The sequence below is a fragment of the Lutra lutra genome, chromosome 9 (genome assembly GCF_902655055.1).
Source record: "Lutra lutra chromosome 9, mLutLut1.2, whole genome shotgun sequence".
Taxonomy (NCBI): domain Eukaryota; kingdom Metazoa; phylum Chordata; class Mammalia; order Carnivora; family Mustelidae; genus Lutra; species Lutra lutra.
In genome coordinates this window covers 68,530,829-68,549,330 of record NC_062286.1, presented here as the reverse complement: position 1 = coordinate 68,549,330, position 18,502 = coordinate 68,530,829, and the positions used below count along the sequence as shown (strand labels likewise).

Genomic DNA, 18,502 nt, shown 5'->3' with positions numbered 1-18,502 from the left:
TCAGCAAAACAAAGGTATCCACTTACGAGTGCTGCTGATGCTACTCAGATAGGAAAGTTACACGTGCATTAACTCATGTAAAATTGATCTGATTCTAATCAAGATAATTTCTGATTATAGCTCCTTCTTCCTCAATAAGTCTCTAAAATCTTTTAACATAAAAAGAATTTCAGTATCACATTAAATTTATTATGAAACTTAATAAAAACTCTTCGAATCCCAGCATAACTAATAATACAGAAAATTTTCACATTAAACAAAGTTGTCCTACACAGTAGGAAAAGTAGTCCTTTCCATGTTTTTCTTACTTATTAACACCTAACTTGGTAATTTACTCAGCTACGTAACTATTTTATTTTTTTTAAAGATTTTATTTATTTGTCAGAGAGACAAATTGCTCCCTGCCGAGCAAGGAGCCTGATGCAGATGCAGGACTCAATCCCAAGACCCCGGGATCATGACCCCAGCTGAAGGAAGTGGCCCAACCCACTGAGCCACCCAGGCATCCCTACCTATTTTAAATAATGTCCCAACATTTTCAGTATTAGTTTTCCAGAAGGCATTTCACTTGTCCAATAAAACAAGAAAAGGAGCTAGCATTCATTAATGAGTATCTCATAACAATATGCTAGGCATTTTATATATGGAAGCATTTTCTGGCTAACTCCCTGAGCTTGTTTCCATAGTACCTTGCACAGTTACACACATATGTTAAGTAGCAGAAACCAAGGTCTTTCTCACTCTAAAACACAAGATCGTTCTACAGTATATTTTAAAACCCACCTGAACTTCACCATCTTCACTATCCACGATCTTTTTTTCCAGGAGGTTAACAAAATTAACTTTTGCATAAGGAAATAGTATGTAGCTTGTTACATAAAGATGTTAGAGTTAATTTTGATAGCTGTATATTGATTCCCACAAATATAATGAGCCAATCCAAGATTCACATTCTATAGCTCAGAATCATGTAGGTGAATTCAGAAATACAGCCATTCATTTTACAAACAAACCTAAGTCCAAAGGAGATTGGAATTCCCCAAAGTGATTCTTTTATCATTTAATATATAATTGCTACAAAATATAAAGGGCAAGAGATAACTCTGGGATCCCCATTTATATGCCTTTCTAGGCTTTCAGTTACAATTAGACTAGAAAAATGTGACATATCACATATGGTGTACCATAAACATTTATATGGAAGCCATATTCCAAAGCCCAGAAACAGGGATATTCACTGGAATGGGGAGAAACAGGACTAAAATGGAAAAGTTAAACAGTACTTGATTAGAGAGAAGCTAGGGTTTGAAGCCTCCCAGCTAGAAGGAATCATAACAGATACCAAGTTACCTAGATCCTATCAGCAAAACTGTCTCTCTCTACAGTCCTTGGATCTCACTTTGAAAGCATCTTTTCTCATTCCTCCCTAATCACACACACAAAACTCAAGACTCATTCCTAGAGTACAACTACTAGTTAAGTTTCAAGTTTCAGGAATTCAGAGAAAGTATGAGTGTAAACCCTGCATTGAGAAAAGAAGCCTTTTTTTTTTTAAGATTTATTTATTTATTTATTTATTTATTTATTTGACAAACAGAGATCACAAGTCGGCAGAGAGGCAGGCAGAGAGAGAGAGGAAGCAGGCTCCCTGCTGAGCAGAGAGCCCGATGTGGGGCTCAATCCCAGGACCCTGAGATCATGACCTGAGCGGAAGGCAGAGGCTTTAACCCACTGAGCCACCCAGGCGCCCCGAGAAAAGAAACTTTTAATATAGATCTCTAATGAAGTGGGTCTTTTTTTAAAGTAGGTCTTTGCACTCCTACTGCAGGCCACTATTACGTTTCCCTTTCCCACTTCCAGGAAAACATAGTCACTTTTTGATCTACCACAAACATTAAGTACCATCTAGATACAGCCTCCATACATAAAAGGTTTCCAGTTAGGGAGACAAAGGTTTGTGGTGTCAACTCCGAATATCTTAAAGAATGAACGTGACTCATTTCTTTAAGACGGAGTTAAAAAATTTAGCCATTGTCTATAGGATATGCATTTCATCTTAAAAAGGATTTTTTTTCATTTTCTACTAATAAAGAACCTGAAATGTGTATTATTTTACATCTTGAAGGTGCTCGTTTAATTTTAACATATGTAAAGCATTATGGAATACCTGATATAATAAAAACTATTACCTAGTATTAGTTTTCATTATATATTCAGAGTACATGTGTTTAGCATCTCTTTGAGATTCGTAATGATTACAATCATGCCTGTAATTTAAGAACCATATTTGGTCTATTATAAATTTTCAAACATTTTATAGTCAACATTTCATTCCATTATATTAGTTTTCTCTTTTCCACGGATACATAGCTTTTAAATTATAACTTTAGAACAGTTGTGACTATCAATGCATTATACTCCTATAATTTATCATCCCTGATTTTTTCAAAGTCAGTCAAATGATGGATACACTTAAAATTCTCTCTCATCACATCCTGTTAAAATCTACATACCAAATATTCCAATTATGCTATCTTTTCTCACCAAAGATATTGTGACTATATTTTCTATGTATTTATTCAGCTCTCAACAATCTGTTTTTATGCGTTTCTAAAGCCTTAAAATAAATTCACCCTAAGCATATATTAGAAACTCAAAGATTAGTGGGATGATTTTTTTTAATCCTGTGGCTACTTTTCAAAGAATTTTAACTTCTCAAGAGACAACTACTAAAATTATTCTTCTGCATGTCAAAATTATATGATGAAAATAAGCTTTATTGATATCTCTGGGTTTTTTCATTCTTCTTAAGGTTCATTTTCCCTTCTAAAACATTATATATTCAGCACTAATCTCTTGGTGGTTTCATTTAATCATACTAAGCCTTCTTGTCTTTATAAAAAGTTTGACAACAAATAAACATACATTCTGTAACTGGAAAAACCACCACTTACCCCTGTAATTTCTTTTATTCTTCCTACTTTACTATTCTTCACAGATTTTTTTTTTTTTTTGACAGAAAGTTGGATTTATTTGTGGACATGAATATGATGGGAAGGGGTAGTGCCAAGATTCTCATGAGTGCAGAGCCCTCCATTTGTCCAAGGGACCATGGTTAGGGATGTATTTGACCCCACAGCCATCTGGGATAAGCCGCTTTTCAGCCATCATGTCTTCAAATTCATCCGCCTTGAACTTAGTAAAGCCCCACTTCTTGGAGATGTGGATCTTCTGGCGGCCAGGGAACTTGAACTTGGCCCTATGTAGGGCCTCAATCATATGCTCCTTGTTCTGCAGCTTGGTATGGATGGACATGATGACTTGGCCAATGTGGACCCTGGCTACTGTACCCTGGGGCTTTCGAAAGGCCCCCCGCATACCTGTCTGCAGCCTAAATTGGAGATCGCCATGAGGTCAGACCCCAGCATCCACCAAAAAAGGCTGTCTCCAAGGTCCCTTAGGGCAACCCATACAATCAACAGGTTGCATACACTACCGAGGAGGCTACTGTTTGCAGCCATGGCACACTGGGCCCCCATAGACAAAGAGCACAGTCGGCTTAATTGGCTGCAGTCCACAGAATTTTTTAACTACAATGTTCTATTTCCCTATCAGCTCCTCTTAATGCCCCTCCAATCTACCTTTGCTCTTGCTGTACTCAAGGAGTCAGTGTAGTCTTCAGTCACCAATGACTCTTTCCTGATTTAACCCAAAGATCTCCGTTTCATCCTTTACAATTCTGATACACCAGACATTAGTAAGCAAGAATCTCATTTCACTAAGTCCAAAAGAGTAGAACATTTTGTTGTATTTACTTACATCTTAGATTTTTTAATCAGATACACAAACTCACCAAGTCCTAGGTTTCAATCACCATCTTTTTTTTTTTTTATAAACACATAATATATTTTTATCCCCAGGGGTAAAGGTCTGTGAATCGCCAGGTTTACACACTTCACAGCACTCACCATAGCACATACCCTCCCCAATGTCCATAACCCCACCCCCCTCTCCCAACCCCCCTCCCCCCAGCAACCCTCAGTTTGTTTTGTGAGATTAAGAATCACTTTTAAATCACCATCTTTATTGAGAAAACTTCCAATCTTTCTCAAATTCTTTATGACTCTATGTCTTATATGTAAGGTATCTCATATACCTTATTGAGCTACACAAGCACCTGAAACTTAGCATACTAAAAACAGAATTTATCTCTTTTCCCAAGAAGAAAACTTTATCCCACATTACCTCCCCACACATGACACACATTAAATGTTGAACAATTACTTGAACAGAAAATACAACAAACAGGTTTAAGATACTCATCAACTAACAAGATTCTAGAGAAAATGAATGATATTTTCTTTTTTTTTAAGATTTTATTTATTTATTTGACAGAAAGAGATCGCAAGTAGGCAGAGAGGCAGGCAGAGAGATAGAGGGGGAAGCAGGGTCCCTGCTAAGCAGAGAACCCGATGCCGGGGCTTGATCCCAGGACCCTGGGATCACAACCAGAGCTGAAGGCAGAGGCTTTAACCCACTAAGCCACCCAGGTACCCCGAAAATGAATTATATTTTCCCAATATACAAAATTTTAGCCTTTATTTTACTTAAAACTTTATATAACATTTCTTAATAAGTCAAAGAACAGTTAGCAGGGAAAAGCTGGAGCCTATCTGTGATGTGGCTTGAAATATTACATAATGATAAAACCTATCCTTCAAGTATGAGCTGGAAGATTTCTCAGCTAAAATGGGAAACTTGAAATATAGCAAGAGCCAGAATTTTGTTTTTATTTTTTAAAGAGTTTTATTATTTATTCAACACAGAGATAAAGAGCACAAGTAGGCAGAGCAGCAGGCAGAGGGAGAGGGAGAAGCAGGCTCTCTGCTCAGCGGAGAGCCTGATGCGGGGCTTGATCCCAGGACCCTGGGATCACGACTCAAGCCAAAGACAGCCGCTTAACCCACTGAGCCACCGAAGCACCCCAAGAGCCAGAGTTTTTAACATCTTCTCCTTACCACCAATCTCTTTTCTTCTTTCCAATACATTTCTCTACTCTGCAATGAGAATTATGTTTCTAAATTATGGAACTAAGCTGGTCAATAATCAAAAACACCTCCCACAGCATACAAAACAAATTTCAATTTCCTTAACTTGGTATTCAACTATTTATAATATGGTGTCAGCATACTTATCACACATTTCACTTCCTACTAATGTACCCCACCCCATGTTCCAGTCACCCCATCCTCCTCATCCATTAAGACCCAGCAAAAATGAGGGAGTTGTGATTTGTGTCAAGCAGTAACTATGCACTAAGACTACCAAGAAAAAAGAGTACGCAGCTATCAAGAACCACATTTAGTGGAAAGACATATAACCAAGCAAATCAATGTTATTTAGCATAAAGGCTGTGACAAAAAATACAAACAGGATACAGAACTACAAATTATTAATTCAAACTAATAAGATCAGAGAAAGCCTCATGGAAAAAAATAAGCTGTTCACAAATCAAAGAATAATAATTAACCTTATGTAACAAATAGTATATATACCAAAATCTATTCCGTTGATACATATATTAATTCCCATTTTTTTAGATGATGAAAATGAGAGACAAAGAGTTTAGGGGTACCTGAGTGGCTCAGTGGTTAAAGCCTCTGCCTTAGGCTCAGGTCATGATCCCAGGGTCCTGGGATTGAGCCCCGCATCGGGCTCTCTGCTCAGCGGGGAGCTTGCTTCCCTTCCTCTCTCTCTGTCTGCCTCTCTGCCTACTTGTGATCTCTCTCTCTCTCTGTCAAATAAATAAATAAAATTTTTTTAAAAAAGAGTTTAAGTTAAACATAAAAATAATAACTATCATTTATTGAATACTTAAAATATACCAAACATTGTGCTAAACACTAAAAAGAAACAAATGGAATTAAGGCTCTTAATTAAAAAAAAAATTGTGAGAAAAAGAAGCTTTCTCATTTTGTACCTCCGCTGGTAAGTTTTAACCTCAATGAGATTCTTTCCTGAAATAGGATAAATTAAAAGGATGAAAAAAGAAAAATGATTCATTTAATTACCCATACCCTACAGTCATAATTTAAAAAAAATTTTTTTTAATATTTTATTTATTTATTTGACAGACAGAGATCACAAGTAGGCAGACAGGCAGGCAGAGAGAGAGAAGAGGAAGCAGGCTCCCTGTGGAGCAGAGAGCCCGATGCGGGGCTCGATCCCAGAACCCTGGGATCATGACCTGAGCCGAAGGCAGAGGCTTTAACCCACTGAGCCACCCAGACGCCCCATAATTTTAAAAAATTTAAACAAAATATGCTTTGCCCAATTTTCTCAACAGCATTAACTGATTTATTCAACAAATATTTATAGAATTATCTACTCTGTATAAGACAAACTAAGGGCAGTCGTTTTCCTCCACTTCCTACCAAAATTCCACTAAAATGCATTCATTCATCCTAGAAGAGAGAAAACAGATGGGACTACTGTGGGGTTTAAGCCAGTGCAGAAAAAAAACTGCAGTCTAAAACAAACATGCACACACCTACAAGAAGGCTACACCCATGACATTCCTGCCAGCAGAGCCTGGAGAAGTACAAACCTGGAAACAACAAGAAGAGAAAGCAAGAGGGGTCTGTAGGATTAAAAATAGGATGATTTAAAATAATAGATAAATAAATAAAATTAGGATGATTAAAAGATGTATATATGTGAACAGCCAACCCAAACCTCATACCCCTTTCCTTTACACACAGAAAGTCTATAAGCAACAGTGTTGGTTTCTAGCTAAAACTACATTTGTTTCTCTTAATGTAATAATCTACCCTGAGAGCATTACAGGATCTTCATAATCCCTAACAAAACCTTCCTTATGTGGATATAGGCTGGAGGGAGATGAAAGAGCAGTTCTCTTCCTGCATTTCATCCATGGACCCCAAAGTGAGGCCCAATAATTGATACCATGCTCAACAATCAATATTTTTTTTTTTTAAAGAAAAGCAAAAGCAGGGGTGCCTGGGTGGCTCAGTGGGTTAAAGCCTCTGCCTTCGGCTCAGGTCGTGATCCCAGGGTCCTGGGATCGAGCCCCACATCGGGCTCTCTGCTCAGCAGGGAGCCCGCTTCCTCCTCTCTCTCTCTGCCTGCCTCGTTGCCTACCTGTGATCTCTGTCTGTCAAATAAATAAATAAAAAATCTTTAAAAAAAAAAAAAAAGAAAAGAAAAGAAAAGCAAAAGCACAAGAAAAAAGTGTGAAAATAAACAGCTGACCTGAAGGAAATATAGCTGTTTCTGCGAACAGAAGATAAATGTTTAAAATTTGTAAATGCTATCCTAAAAGAAATTCATGAAGGCACTGCATCCATTAAAAAAGAGCACCTGCAGAGGTGCCTGGGTGGCTGAGTCAGTTAAACGACTGACTCTTGGTTTCCACCCAGGTCATGATCTCCGGGTCTTGGGACTGAGCCCTGTTTCAGGCTTTGCAAGCAGCACAAAGTCTGCTTGAGATTCTCTCTCACTCCATCTACCTCTCCTCCCACTCATATGCACACACACACACTCTCTCTTTAAAATAAATCTTTAAAAAGGAGGAGGGTCAACTGCAGTACACCTGAAACAAATATAACCATACGTTAACTACACTGGAATTAAAAAATGATAGCACTGAGTATTGACCAAAAGAATGGGTTCAGGAGCCAGACTGCTTGTAGTCTGATATCCAGTTCCATTGCTTACCGTGATGATGGCCTCTGGCAATCTGCCATACTTCATTAATACATTAATGTCATGATTTCTGAAATTGAGAGGCATCTCATACTCGCTGGCATGTCATAACTTTAACTGGCAGCAGTTACTTTCTTAGTAGTACTAAAAAATAATAGTGAGCCTTAAAATAAGTGGCAAAAGGGGATTGTTACAATTTAAAGGAGACTTTAAGACAACAATCAAATGCAAGGCATGAACTTTGGACACTGAAAGGGAAAAAGGTAAATAAATTGTAAAAATTGAAATCATTGTTATTTTTCCAAGACTCAAAGTAGTATACATCTTAGGTTATAAAGGAGTCTCCTTTTCTTAGTCACTGACTTTTTTCAACGTCCAGGCCAGTGGTCTTGTACAGTGCCACATTTGGATTTGATTTATCTTCTTAGGTTTGGAAAGAATACAGCATATGTTTTGTTTTACACTGGTGTTATGGTATACTTGGGTTTTAAAAATTCATTCTTATAGAAAATTCTTTGCAAAAACGTAAAGATACTAAGCATGGGTTTAAAAAAAGGAATCATGCTAGCTTGGTTTGAAATCAAATGTCCACTCCCCTTTTTCCCCCTGTGCCTAAGAGACATGTACAATATTCACATGTGCACCTGTATATTTGCTGGCATTCTGTCAACCTGTGTTTGTGTTATATTTCAACCAAAAACGCGTGAAGGCCAAAAGCTTTTACTTTCCTTTATTTTTCCCAAAATGTGCATCTCAGTTCTCTTATGTCTTCTTTCTTATTTCTGCAGAGTAAATTATATTCAAAGGAGGAACTGGAGGGGAAAAAAATCAGTACTGGAAATAAAGAGAAAAGGACAATTATGTTCTTAGGCAGCCTCTGGGGTAATTAGTGCTATATAACCTCAGACTGCACACCAGCTGTTCAGTTGAGCAAATAGCTTTGTTTTTAGTGGTTTTGCCCTTTCTATGTCTAAGTGAGAAACAAGGGGAATCTGGGTGGCTCAGTCTTTAAGTGTCTGACTTAGGCTCAGGTCATGATCTCAGAGTCCTGGGATCAGGCCCCACTTCAGGCTCCCTGCTTCTCCAGAAGCCTGCTTTTCCCTCTCCCACTCCCCCTGCTTGTGCTCCCTCTCTCACCGTGTCTCTGTCAAATAAGTAAATAAAATCTTTTAAAATAAATAAATAAAAATAAATGAGAAATAATAAAGAGATTTGGGGTAACTTTTAACTTAAAGCCCAACTGTTTAGTTCTCATTTGTGATTCATAAAAATTTCAACTAAAAAAAATTTTTTTACAGCTTTATAAAATCGGGCATATTTTATAGTGTGGCATAAATATATTAACTTTATGTTTGTGTGAATTATACTACAATATTGTATTAACTTGTGTCTCAGTTTCCTCATCAGTAAAATGGAGAAAACAGTAAAACCTACCTTTTAGACTATGAGCCTAAATCAATTAAATAAGTTTTTATCTTTTAAGTGCTTAAAATAGTGCCTGGACACAACATCTGGTACATGAATAGAATAAAGAAATTGAATCATCATTAGTTCTTACATATTACCACTTGTTATTTTCTCCATTTGAAAAATAAGAACTGGAGCACCTGGGTGGCTCAGTGGGTTAGGCCTCTGCCTTCAGCTCGGGTCATGATCTCCCAGTCCTGGGATCAAGCCCCGAATTGGGCTCCCTGCTGGGGGCGGGGGGGGGCCTTCCCTCCCCCCACCCCTCTCTGCCTGCCTCTATGCCTACTTGTGATCTCTCTCTCCGTCAAATAAATAAATAAAATCTTAAAAAAGAAAGAAAGAAAGAAAGAGAAAAAGAACTGAGCTTTAAAGAGGTTAAGTAAAGTTCCCAGCATCAGACATGCGGTTAGGTGGTAGGGCTGGGATCAAAATCTAACTGGCCTAACTCCTAAGTCTCTGCTCCTAACCAATTCATTATTCAGTTGCACAGAGTTTGTACCTAATTCTTTATTCAGCCATAGCCTTACTGTTGAAAAATCAGATATCCAGAGGGGGTTTTTTGCTGCTACAGATTATGACACAATGAGTATCTTTGTACCCACATTCTTATGTATCAGGGCAAGTCCAAAAAGTGAATCACTAGGCCAGAGTTTTACACGTTTTTAATTTTAACAGAAACTACTAATTTTAAAACATTTATTAAAGCAGGTCCAGCTTTCCCTTTTTAGTATCTGGATTTCCTATCTTACTAAGAAATGTCATCTCTATTCTGATTACACAAATATTCTCCTCATCTCTTCAAATAGATATATATATTTAACTCATTTACAATTTAGTTTTTGTGTATTTTATGAAGAGGGCATCTCATTGGTTTTCTTATAAATGGACAGCAAATTATACTAGCAGCATTTATTAATTAAAACATCCTGGGGCACCTGGGTGGCTCAGTGGGTTGGGCCTCTGCCTTCGGCTCAGGTCGTGATCTCAGGGGCCTGGGATCAGCCCCAGATCGGGCTCTCTGCTCAGCAGGGAGCCTGCTTCCCCACCTCTCTCTCTCTGCCTGCCTCTCTGCCTGCTTGTGATCTCTGTCAAATAAATAAATGAAATCTTTTAAAAAAAAAATCCTTTTCCCACTACAGTGAAATGTCACCCCTTCACATTTTAAACTCCTTATGTCATTCCCAAACTCCCTTCCTGTACTCAAACCAAATTACCTTTTTTTTTAAAGATTTTTATTTATTTATTTGACAGAGATTAAGAGAGCACAAGCAAGGGGAGTGATAGGCAGAGGGAAAGGGAGAAGCAGAGTTCCCGCAGGGCAGGGAGCCTGTGCGATTCGATCCCAGGACCCCAGGATCATGACCTGAGACAAGGCAGATGCCCAACTAACTGAGCCACCCAGGCACCCCATCAAACCAAATTACTTTTGATCTCAGGAAGTCTAATGTTTTTTTTTTTTTTAAGATTTTATTTATTTATTTGACAGACAGAGATCACAAGTAGGCAGAGAGGCAGGCAGAGAGAGAGAGAGGAAGGGAAGCAGGCTCCCTGCTGAGCAGAGAGCCCGATGCAGGGCTCGATCCCAGGACCCTGGGATCATGACCTGAGCCAAAGGCAGCGGCTTTAACCCACTGAGCCACCCAGGCGCCCCAGGAAGTCTAATGCTTTTTTCATTCACTTAAAATAGGCCTTTCCCAGCTCTGTAAATCCAAAGAGCTGCCCATAAGGAGAAGCTGGATCTCAAAATCATGGTGTCACCACGAGAATCTGTGCAGGAGTGCTCTCTCAGAGAGGGAAGAAAACGCTTCCTGACTGAATGAGAGGCTGGTATCGTTCAACAATGGACCAACTCCAGGAAAGACATTCAGACGCCCGGGACCCAGTGATCATCTATAGGCAAACAAGTTGTTCACCTGGTTACAGACGGTTTTGCATCAACCACAGACAACTAACAGCCATCCAGCGGCCACACAAACTTGGGGTCTCTCTAAGAGAGGTACCAGGAGAGTGAAGCACGGTGTGCTCTGAAAAACCCTGCTGGCGTGTAATAAGTGCTCAGCAGATACTTGTTTCATGAATGAACACTTTCTGACTTTAAAGGGAGAGAAGACCCCTAGCTTCTGCCAAGCCATCCTGGCATATTCAAGCTTAGACCAAAGAAACATACAAGCATGGGGAAATGACTGTTCATACAGACCATGGTGGGATGGCCGATTAGGACCCACCCTAATTCAATATGACCTCATCCTAACTTGATCACATCTGCAAAGGCCCTATGTCCAAATAAATTCACACTCACTGGGTTCCAGGGGTTAGAACTTCACCATATCCTTTAGGGGAACACAATTCAGCCCATAACATCCCCTATAATCAATTTTCCACACAACAGTCATAATGATCCTCATGAATGTGCATCAGGCCCAAACACTCTCCTGCTTACAGGTCTGTGTCCTCTTCCTGCCTCTCAAACATTATCTCTTACACTCTAGCCACACAGGCCTTCTTTCTGTCAGTCCAACACACCACACTCATCCCTGCCTCAGGACCTCCGCCTGGAAAATTTGGTGCGCCACCTTCTTCATCATTTCAAGTTACCACTCAAGTGTTACTTCATCACAGAAGCTTACTCTGATCATCTGCCTAAGCAGCACATCTCAGAGGTCTTCTCTTTCATATAACCCAAGTTTCTAAGCAGTATTTGCCAGTACCAGAAAGTATCTTATTTATTTTTTATTTAAGCTCTTATTTGAACATAAGCTCTATTGAACCAGATTCCATTATTATAGCTCCAGATACTAAACTAGCGCCTTGCAAGTACTTTTCATTTTTATTTACTCAAATATGTCTTTTTCTTTGATGACACAAGGATTTCCTATTTCAGTCACAAAGATTAATTATACCCCTAAATTTTCTTGTAATTTTTTATCTTTTCTGTGTGTGATTCATTTAAATCTTTAATCCGTTTGGAATTAATCTTTGTATACTTGAGAAACAGGGGTCACATCAGATAATTCCGATGCAAAAAGTCTGCAATAATTCTGACTTATTGGCTAAAGCTCAAACACTTCTACATAGAATATGTTCTATATGCAACCTTCCCTGAACTGACTGCCTCTGTCCCTCTGTTGTACCAATCTCCTGCTGATGACTCCATTTTATCCTGTCCTCTGACTACACCAAAAAGTCCTAATGGGCCATCAAGAAGAGTTATGCTTGAGGGTCGCCTGGGGGGTTCAGTCATTGGGCATCTGTCTTTGGCTCAGATCATAGTCCCAGCATCTGCGATCAAGCCCCAGATCTGGCTCCCTGCTTGGTGGGAAGGCTGCTCCTCCCGCTCCAGCTCCCCTGTGCTTATGTTCCCTCTCTTGCTACCTCTCTCTGTCATAAATAAATAAAATCTTAAAAAAAAAAAATTATGCTTGAAATGCACTTCTCCGTCTGCTTGAACTCCTTCCTACAAATCCTTAAAACCCCAGTTCTAAAGTCACCTCTCTTGGAAAGCCTTTTGAGTCCAACCCTAGAGTTCCTCACTTCCTTTTTTCTATCTCCACTTTTACATCCCTCTACTCTATAATATATAGTACCTGCTTCATAAATATATAGAGTATTTAGATTAATGTTTAGTACACAATAAATGCTAAGTAAATATTAACTACTATTTTATTACCACAATAGGTTGCAATTATTTGTGTAATCTGCCTTCTAGACCAAAAGGGACAAAAGGCAGAGGCACATTTATTTACCATTTTACCAAACCTACTGGTCTGGCACATATTAAGCACTAATAAGTACTAAACAAATTAATAAACAAACCTCAAAGCTGGACCAAAGTAATTTTCTTTGAAACTGTGGATTCCTTATATTTAAAAAAAAAGGAAACTTTTTCCATATACACTATGGAGTATTATGCCTCCATCAGAAAGGATGAATACCCAACTTTTGTAGCAACATGGATGGGACTGGAAGAGATTATGCTGAGTGAAATAAGTCAAGCAGAGAGAGTCAGTTATTATATGGTTTCACTTATTTGTGGAGCATAACAAATAGCATGGAGGACAAGGGGAGATGGAGAGGAGAAGGGAGTTGAGGGAAATTGGAAGGGGAGGTGAACCATGAGAGACTATGGACTCTGAAAAACAATCTGAGGGTTTTGAAGGGGCAGGGGGTGGGAGGTTGGGGGAACCAGGTGGTGGGTATTAGAGAGGGCACGGATTGCATGGAGCACTGGGTGTGGTGCAAAAAACAATGAATACTGTTACGCTGAAAAGAAATAAATAAATAAATAAATAATAGAATACTGGGGGGGGGGGACTTTTAAGATGAAAAATAAGCCTGCCCCTCCTGCTTTTTGATTTGGTTCAAATTCGAGGAATGAGGGGAGAGTCCAGCTTTACCCACATCCAGAAAGAAAATTTTAGGTGCTCCATGGCTACCATTGTATAACCCATTATACTGGAAATGAAAACAATGGCATTTTTTTTTTTTTTAATTAAAGATTTTTATTTTTATTTATTTGACAGAGAGATCACAAGCAGGCAGAGAGGCAGGCAGAGAGGCAGGCAGAGAGAGAGGAGGAAGCAGGCTCCCTGCCGAGCAGAGAGCCCGATGCGGGGCTCGATCCCAGGTCCCTGGGATCATGACCCGAGCCGAAGGCAGCGGCCCAACCCACTGAGCCACCCAGGCGCCCCAACAATGGCATTTTTAAAAGAGAGGGTAATTTAAAACTTTTTGTCTTATTTTGAACGCGGTCAGACATGTCTTAACCTCAGGTGAATTCATAACCTCACATTCGCCTGGCCCCGAACCTCACATACGGAAACTTAACAGTTTCATAAGTTGAAATGTCATCTTCATTCCATAAATGTCAACTTCATTTCATAAGTTGAATCTCAACTGTGGGATGAAGGAGAAGCCGCACTGGTGAAAACGCAGGGGCTGTGAGGTCTAGCTGCCTTCTCCACGAGGAGTGTCTGTCCACAACAACCTCAGAGAATCACAGGATTCTTACACTGGGTACGACAGGATTCCTCAGATCCGGTATCCCCTAAGCTAGCGCTGCAGAGACTGAGCAAACGGCCCTGGGTTTGTCAGTGGCTGCAAGGAACTGAGATGACCACAACCCACAGGAAAAGAGGCGGAGAGAAGCTTCAAGCGGGAAAAATGAAGTGTACAGATGCTACGTGCGGAGAAAAGGAAAAAGAAAAGCAGCTGGAGGGTAGCTAAGTCAGGAACACCGCCACTTCTCATCGCCACCTCCAATTCTGGCATCTAATGACTACACCCGCCGAGTTCACGCTCTTCTTCCAGCTCCAGGGCGAGCCAAGACACCGCCTACCCACTGGAGAGCCGCGAGGGGGACAGGCGGGAGCGGCCGCCGCCGCCGCCTCCCGGACTCACCCACTCTCGGTGCCTCACGTCTCTGTGGAAAAACCTGGACTCAGGCCAGATTTTCGGAGTCAGCCTCCGGCAGGCCGCAATACTCGATTTCTCCCCTCCCCGACCCCGAGACCGCGGACCGGCGTCCCGGCTTCCGTAGGCGGGCGGCTTGGTGGACCCGGATGTTGATATGCGGCCTGCCCCGGAAACGGTGGCGGGAGGCCCAAGAGGGCGGAGGTGGGGTTGCCCGGCTCTCCGGAAGGAGACGTGGCGGCGGTTGGGCCCCGGGCTGCCTGGGTGCTTAGAAGTCCCGCCGCCTCCTCCTCCTCCTCCCCCTCCTCTCCTCTATGGGAAGAGGAGGTTGTGGCGGCGGCTGGAGAAATCGGCAGCGGAGGATGGAGGACGGAGGAGGCGGCGCGCGTAGTCTGGTCGCAGGCGGGCCGGTGTTATTGGTCCTCTGCGGCCTCCTAGAGGCGTCCGGTGGCGGCCGAGCGCTCCCCCAGCTCAGCGATGACATCCCTTTCCGAGTCAACTGGCCCGGCACCGAGTTCTCTCTGGTCAGTGCCCTCGCGAATCCTGTAGCCATCTCTGTCCCTCCTAGCACTAGGGTTTGGCCCTTTCCTCGGTACCTGTGCTTTTCTCCAGAACCACCTCTGCAGGCGAATGCCTCCTTCCCTAATCCAAAGGTTCATTTACCTCGCATTCATTCATTCATACAGCAAGTGTTTAGCGAACACATTATGTGGTTTTGCCCTCCATGCTAAGCACTGAGGATCCAGCGGTCACCTGCTCTGCCCCTTTTCAGTATGGCTCTTTAGACAGTGCTTACCAACACTCCCACCCCGTGGAAGAAGCTTTCTTAGAATCACGTCAGACACAGGTATCTATCTTCTCTTTAGAAAGTCAGCTGCAGTTCTTCCTCCACCAGCCGCCTTCTCTCCTTCAGTAGTTCCACCCTACCTACAAAACCGATGGTACTGCAGATACGAGTTCCCTCTCATACTGGTTATTTCTGTCTTGTATACACACACGTGCATTATGTACATTCTCACGGCTCTTTCTCCTTCAGGGTTGTTTCCGAGAGGGAGGGCTATTTGGCCTTTGAGATGTTAATGACATTCTACTCAGAATAAGCAGTACCGCGCTGATGTATTACGACTGTTAAATATTTAACACCCCAGAATTTGAGATTCCGTGATCAGTTTTCCTAGAGATGAACATTTTTATAACCTCACGGTAACGAAAATGTGCGATCCTTCTGTCTTTAGGGATTACTCTGCTTTAAAGTCTTCCTACCACTGTAGGCCAATTAAAAAAAAAAAAAAAACTGTGCTCTTAAGATGCTTACCGTGTAGTAATTAATTTATTTATTTCAAATTGAAGTCTTGGAACATACAAAAGCTTTTTTAAAATTCTTGTTCCAGTTACCTGCAGTCATTCTACTTGTTTTGTTTTGTTCTATTACCATACTATTCTATTAGTAATTCGTTGAAAGAAGAGTAAGTGATAGCATGATGTCAAAGCAAGATTTACCGGGACAACAGATGTTATGGTTACCACAACAGCTTTCCATTTACAAATGGTAGTTTTTGCAAATATTTCACACTCTTCTGTTTCTCCACCCCTCTTCTTTTCAGTTCTCCTGCTCTGGTAGTTCCGTGGTTCTCAACATTATCTAAATAAATATTTCTCTGAAAAGCCAGGTTTATTTTTGTATTAATGCCATGAAATATTATTGTATTAAAATACTTAGAGGGTGCCTGGGTGGCTCAGTTGGTTAAGTGTCTTCCTTCAGCTGGGGTCATGATCCCAGCGGCCTGGTATCAAGTCCCAAGTCGGGTTCCCTGCTTAGTGGGCAGTCTGCTTCTCCCTCTCACTCTGCCCCTCCCCACTCCTGTGCTCTCTCCCTCTATCTCTCAAATAAATAAATAAAATCTTTAAAACAATAAAATACTTGTATAAAAGCTTGTTGTGAGATATAACTTTAGCAGTCTTGAAGTGAGAATAATCCAACTTCTGTTGTCCTTTCAAAAGACTACACAGGATAAACATGGGAAGTGTTACAGAAAGTGGTCATTAAATATTTTACTCTTGCACCTGTCGGGTTTTTGTTTTTTTTTTTTTTTTAAGATTTTATCAATTTGCGAGAGAGGCAGAGAGAGCACAAGCAAGGGGAGGCAGACAGAGAGGCAGAGGGACAAGTAGACTCCAGGCTGAGCAGGGAGCCCAACCTGGAACTCAGTCCCTGGACCCCAAGATCTTGACCTGAGCTGAAGTCAGACACTTAACTGACTGAGCCACACAGGAGCCCTGTTTTTGTTTTGTTTTTTTAATTTAAAAATTACATGCTGATATGCAGCCCTGAAAGCCTCCTGACTTTTTTTTTTTTAATTTTTTTTTATTTTTTTCGGCATAACAGTATTCATTATTTTTGCACCACACCCAGTGCTCCATGCCATCCGTGCCCTCTACAATACCCACCAAACCTCCTGACTTTTAAATGGATAACTAAAACTGGCCTTTTTAGAGATTACTACCAAATGTTACTCTGTTTTCTTTCTGGCACTGGTGTTTGCTGGCTAAAAAGAGGTTATGGAAGATCTGTCTTACGTGTATCCAGTACCAACCTCCCACATGTCTGTCAATGTTATTTTGAATTTTAATTTTTAATTCTCTTTGGCAGTGTAACGTAATCTAAGATGGACACATCCGAAGTGTTTTTTTCTTTTCTTTTCTTTTTTTTAAGTTATTTTGAGGGACGCCAGGGTGGCTCATCAGTTAAGTGTCCACCTTCAGCTCAGGTCATGATCCCAGGACCTGGGATGGAGTCCCACATCCCCATCAGGCTCCTTGCTCAGCAGGGAGCCTGCTGCTTCCTCTGCCTGCTGCTCCCCCTACTTGTGCCCCACCATTTTCTAACAAATAAATAAAATCTTTAAAAAAAATTTTTTTAAGTTATTTTGAGGAAAATCTAGAGACCTTTTTCTCTGAGTTGGCAAAATATCTGTGGCCCTCATGTAAAAATAAACTGTAAGAGTTTTTTATCATTGGCCTTTGGGTTTTGTTTTAGTACTATTTAATCTTAAGGCTTTCCTTCCCTACTTTATGTAATTGACATTACAGCCCTCCTCACCTGGCACTGTCATTTTCTATTATGGGCCATTTGGTTGGACTTCCATAACCAAGCAGCTGTATGAACTAGAATAAGGGCCTTTATCTCTCTACTATCTGAAATTGGAAGAGACTAGATTAGAAGATGTGAATTTTATTTTTTAGTCTTAAAATTCTTCTGTACTTTAAATCATCTCCCCATTCAGATATATCAAAACAATATATAATCTTTAGGGGCGCCTGGGTGGCTCAGTGGGTTAAAGCCTCTGCCTTCAGGTCAGGTCATGATCCCGGGGTCCTGGGATCGAGCCCCGCGTCGGGCTCTCTGCTCCACAGGGAGCCTGCTTTCTCCCCTCTCTCTCTCTCTGCCTGCCTCTCTGCCTACTTGTGATCTCTCTCTCTCTGTCAAATAAATTAAAAAAAATTTTTTTAATATATATATAATCTTTATAATCTTTCTTTCAAATTTACTTAGAAAAATTATTAAGCACCAAAGCTGTATATATTTTTAATGTTTTTGTTAACTAGTTAATGACTATGATATTCCTTTTTTACTGGTTTTTAGCATTCAGTTTTTTTGTGTGTATATATTTTTTTTTCTGAAATACCATCTGTGTCATTAAACTATTCAATTCTTCATTACTTCACAGAGTTCACAGATTTCACCAAAGTAAAAAACCACAGAATAAGTCCAGTTTTGTCTTTACTTCTCTTGGAAATGTATTCCCACTCAAAAATTTCCTATGGGGTACCTGGGTAGCTTAGTCAGTTAAGCCTCCAACTCTGTATCTCAGCTCAGATCTTGATTTCAGGGTCATGAGTT

At 40.5% G+C, this 18,502-nt stretch overlaps 2 protein-coding genes, 1 non-coding gene and 1 pseudogene across 4 annotated transcripts in view; 1 reads left to right on the top strand and 3 right to left on the bottom strand.

Annotated features, from left to right (window-relative positions):
- ASB3 (ankyrin repeat and SOCS box containing 3) overlaps positions 1-14,704 on the bottom strand; it is a 109,818-nt gene extending 95,114 nt beyond the window's left edge. The window contains exon 1 of one of the 2 annotated variants that reach the window (XM_047744020.1): positions 14,590-14,704. The gene's annotated coding sequence lies outside the window, so the exon portion shown is untranslated. The remainder of the gene's footprint in view (positions 1-14,589) is intronic. The other variant, XM_047744021.1, reaches the window with a different exon arrangement.
- Positions 1,782-3,593, bottom strand: LOC125108345 (60S ribosomal protein L10-like; annotated as a pseudogene).
- On the bottom strand, positions 3,440-3,573 carry LOC125110175 (small nucleolar RNA SNORA70). Its single transcript, XR_007130498.1, has one exon. It is a non-coding gene; the product is annotated as a small nucleolar RNA SNORA70 (small nucleolar RNA).
- A 73-nt stretch (positions 14,705-14,777) lies between the features above and the next one.
- The window catches only part of ERLEC1 (endoplasmic reticulum lectin 1), a 31,725-nt gene continuing 28,000 nt past the window's right edge, over positions 14,778-18,502 (top strand). The window contains exon 1 of the mRNA XM_047744023.1: positions 14,778-15,125. Within this exon, the coding sequence (XP_047599979.1) occupies positions 14,916-15,125 (210 nt within the window). The 5' untranslated portion in view covers positions 14,778-14,915. The remainder of the gene's footprint in view (positions 15,126-18,502) is intronic.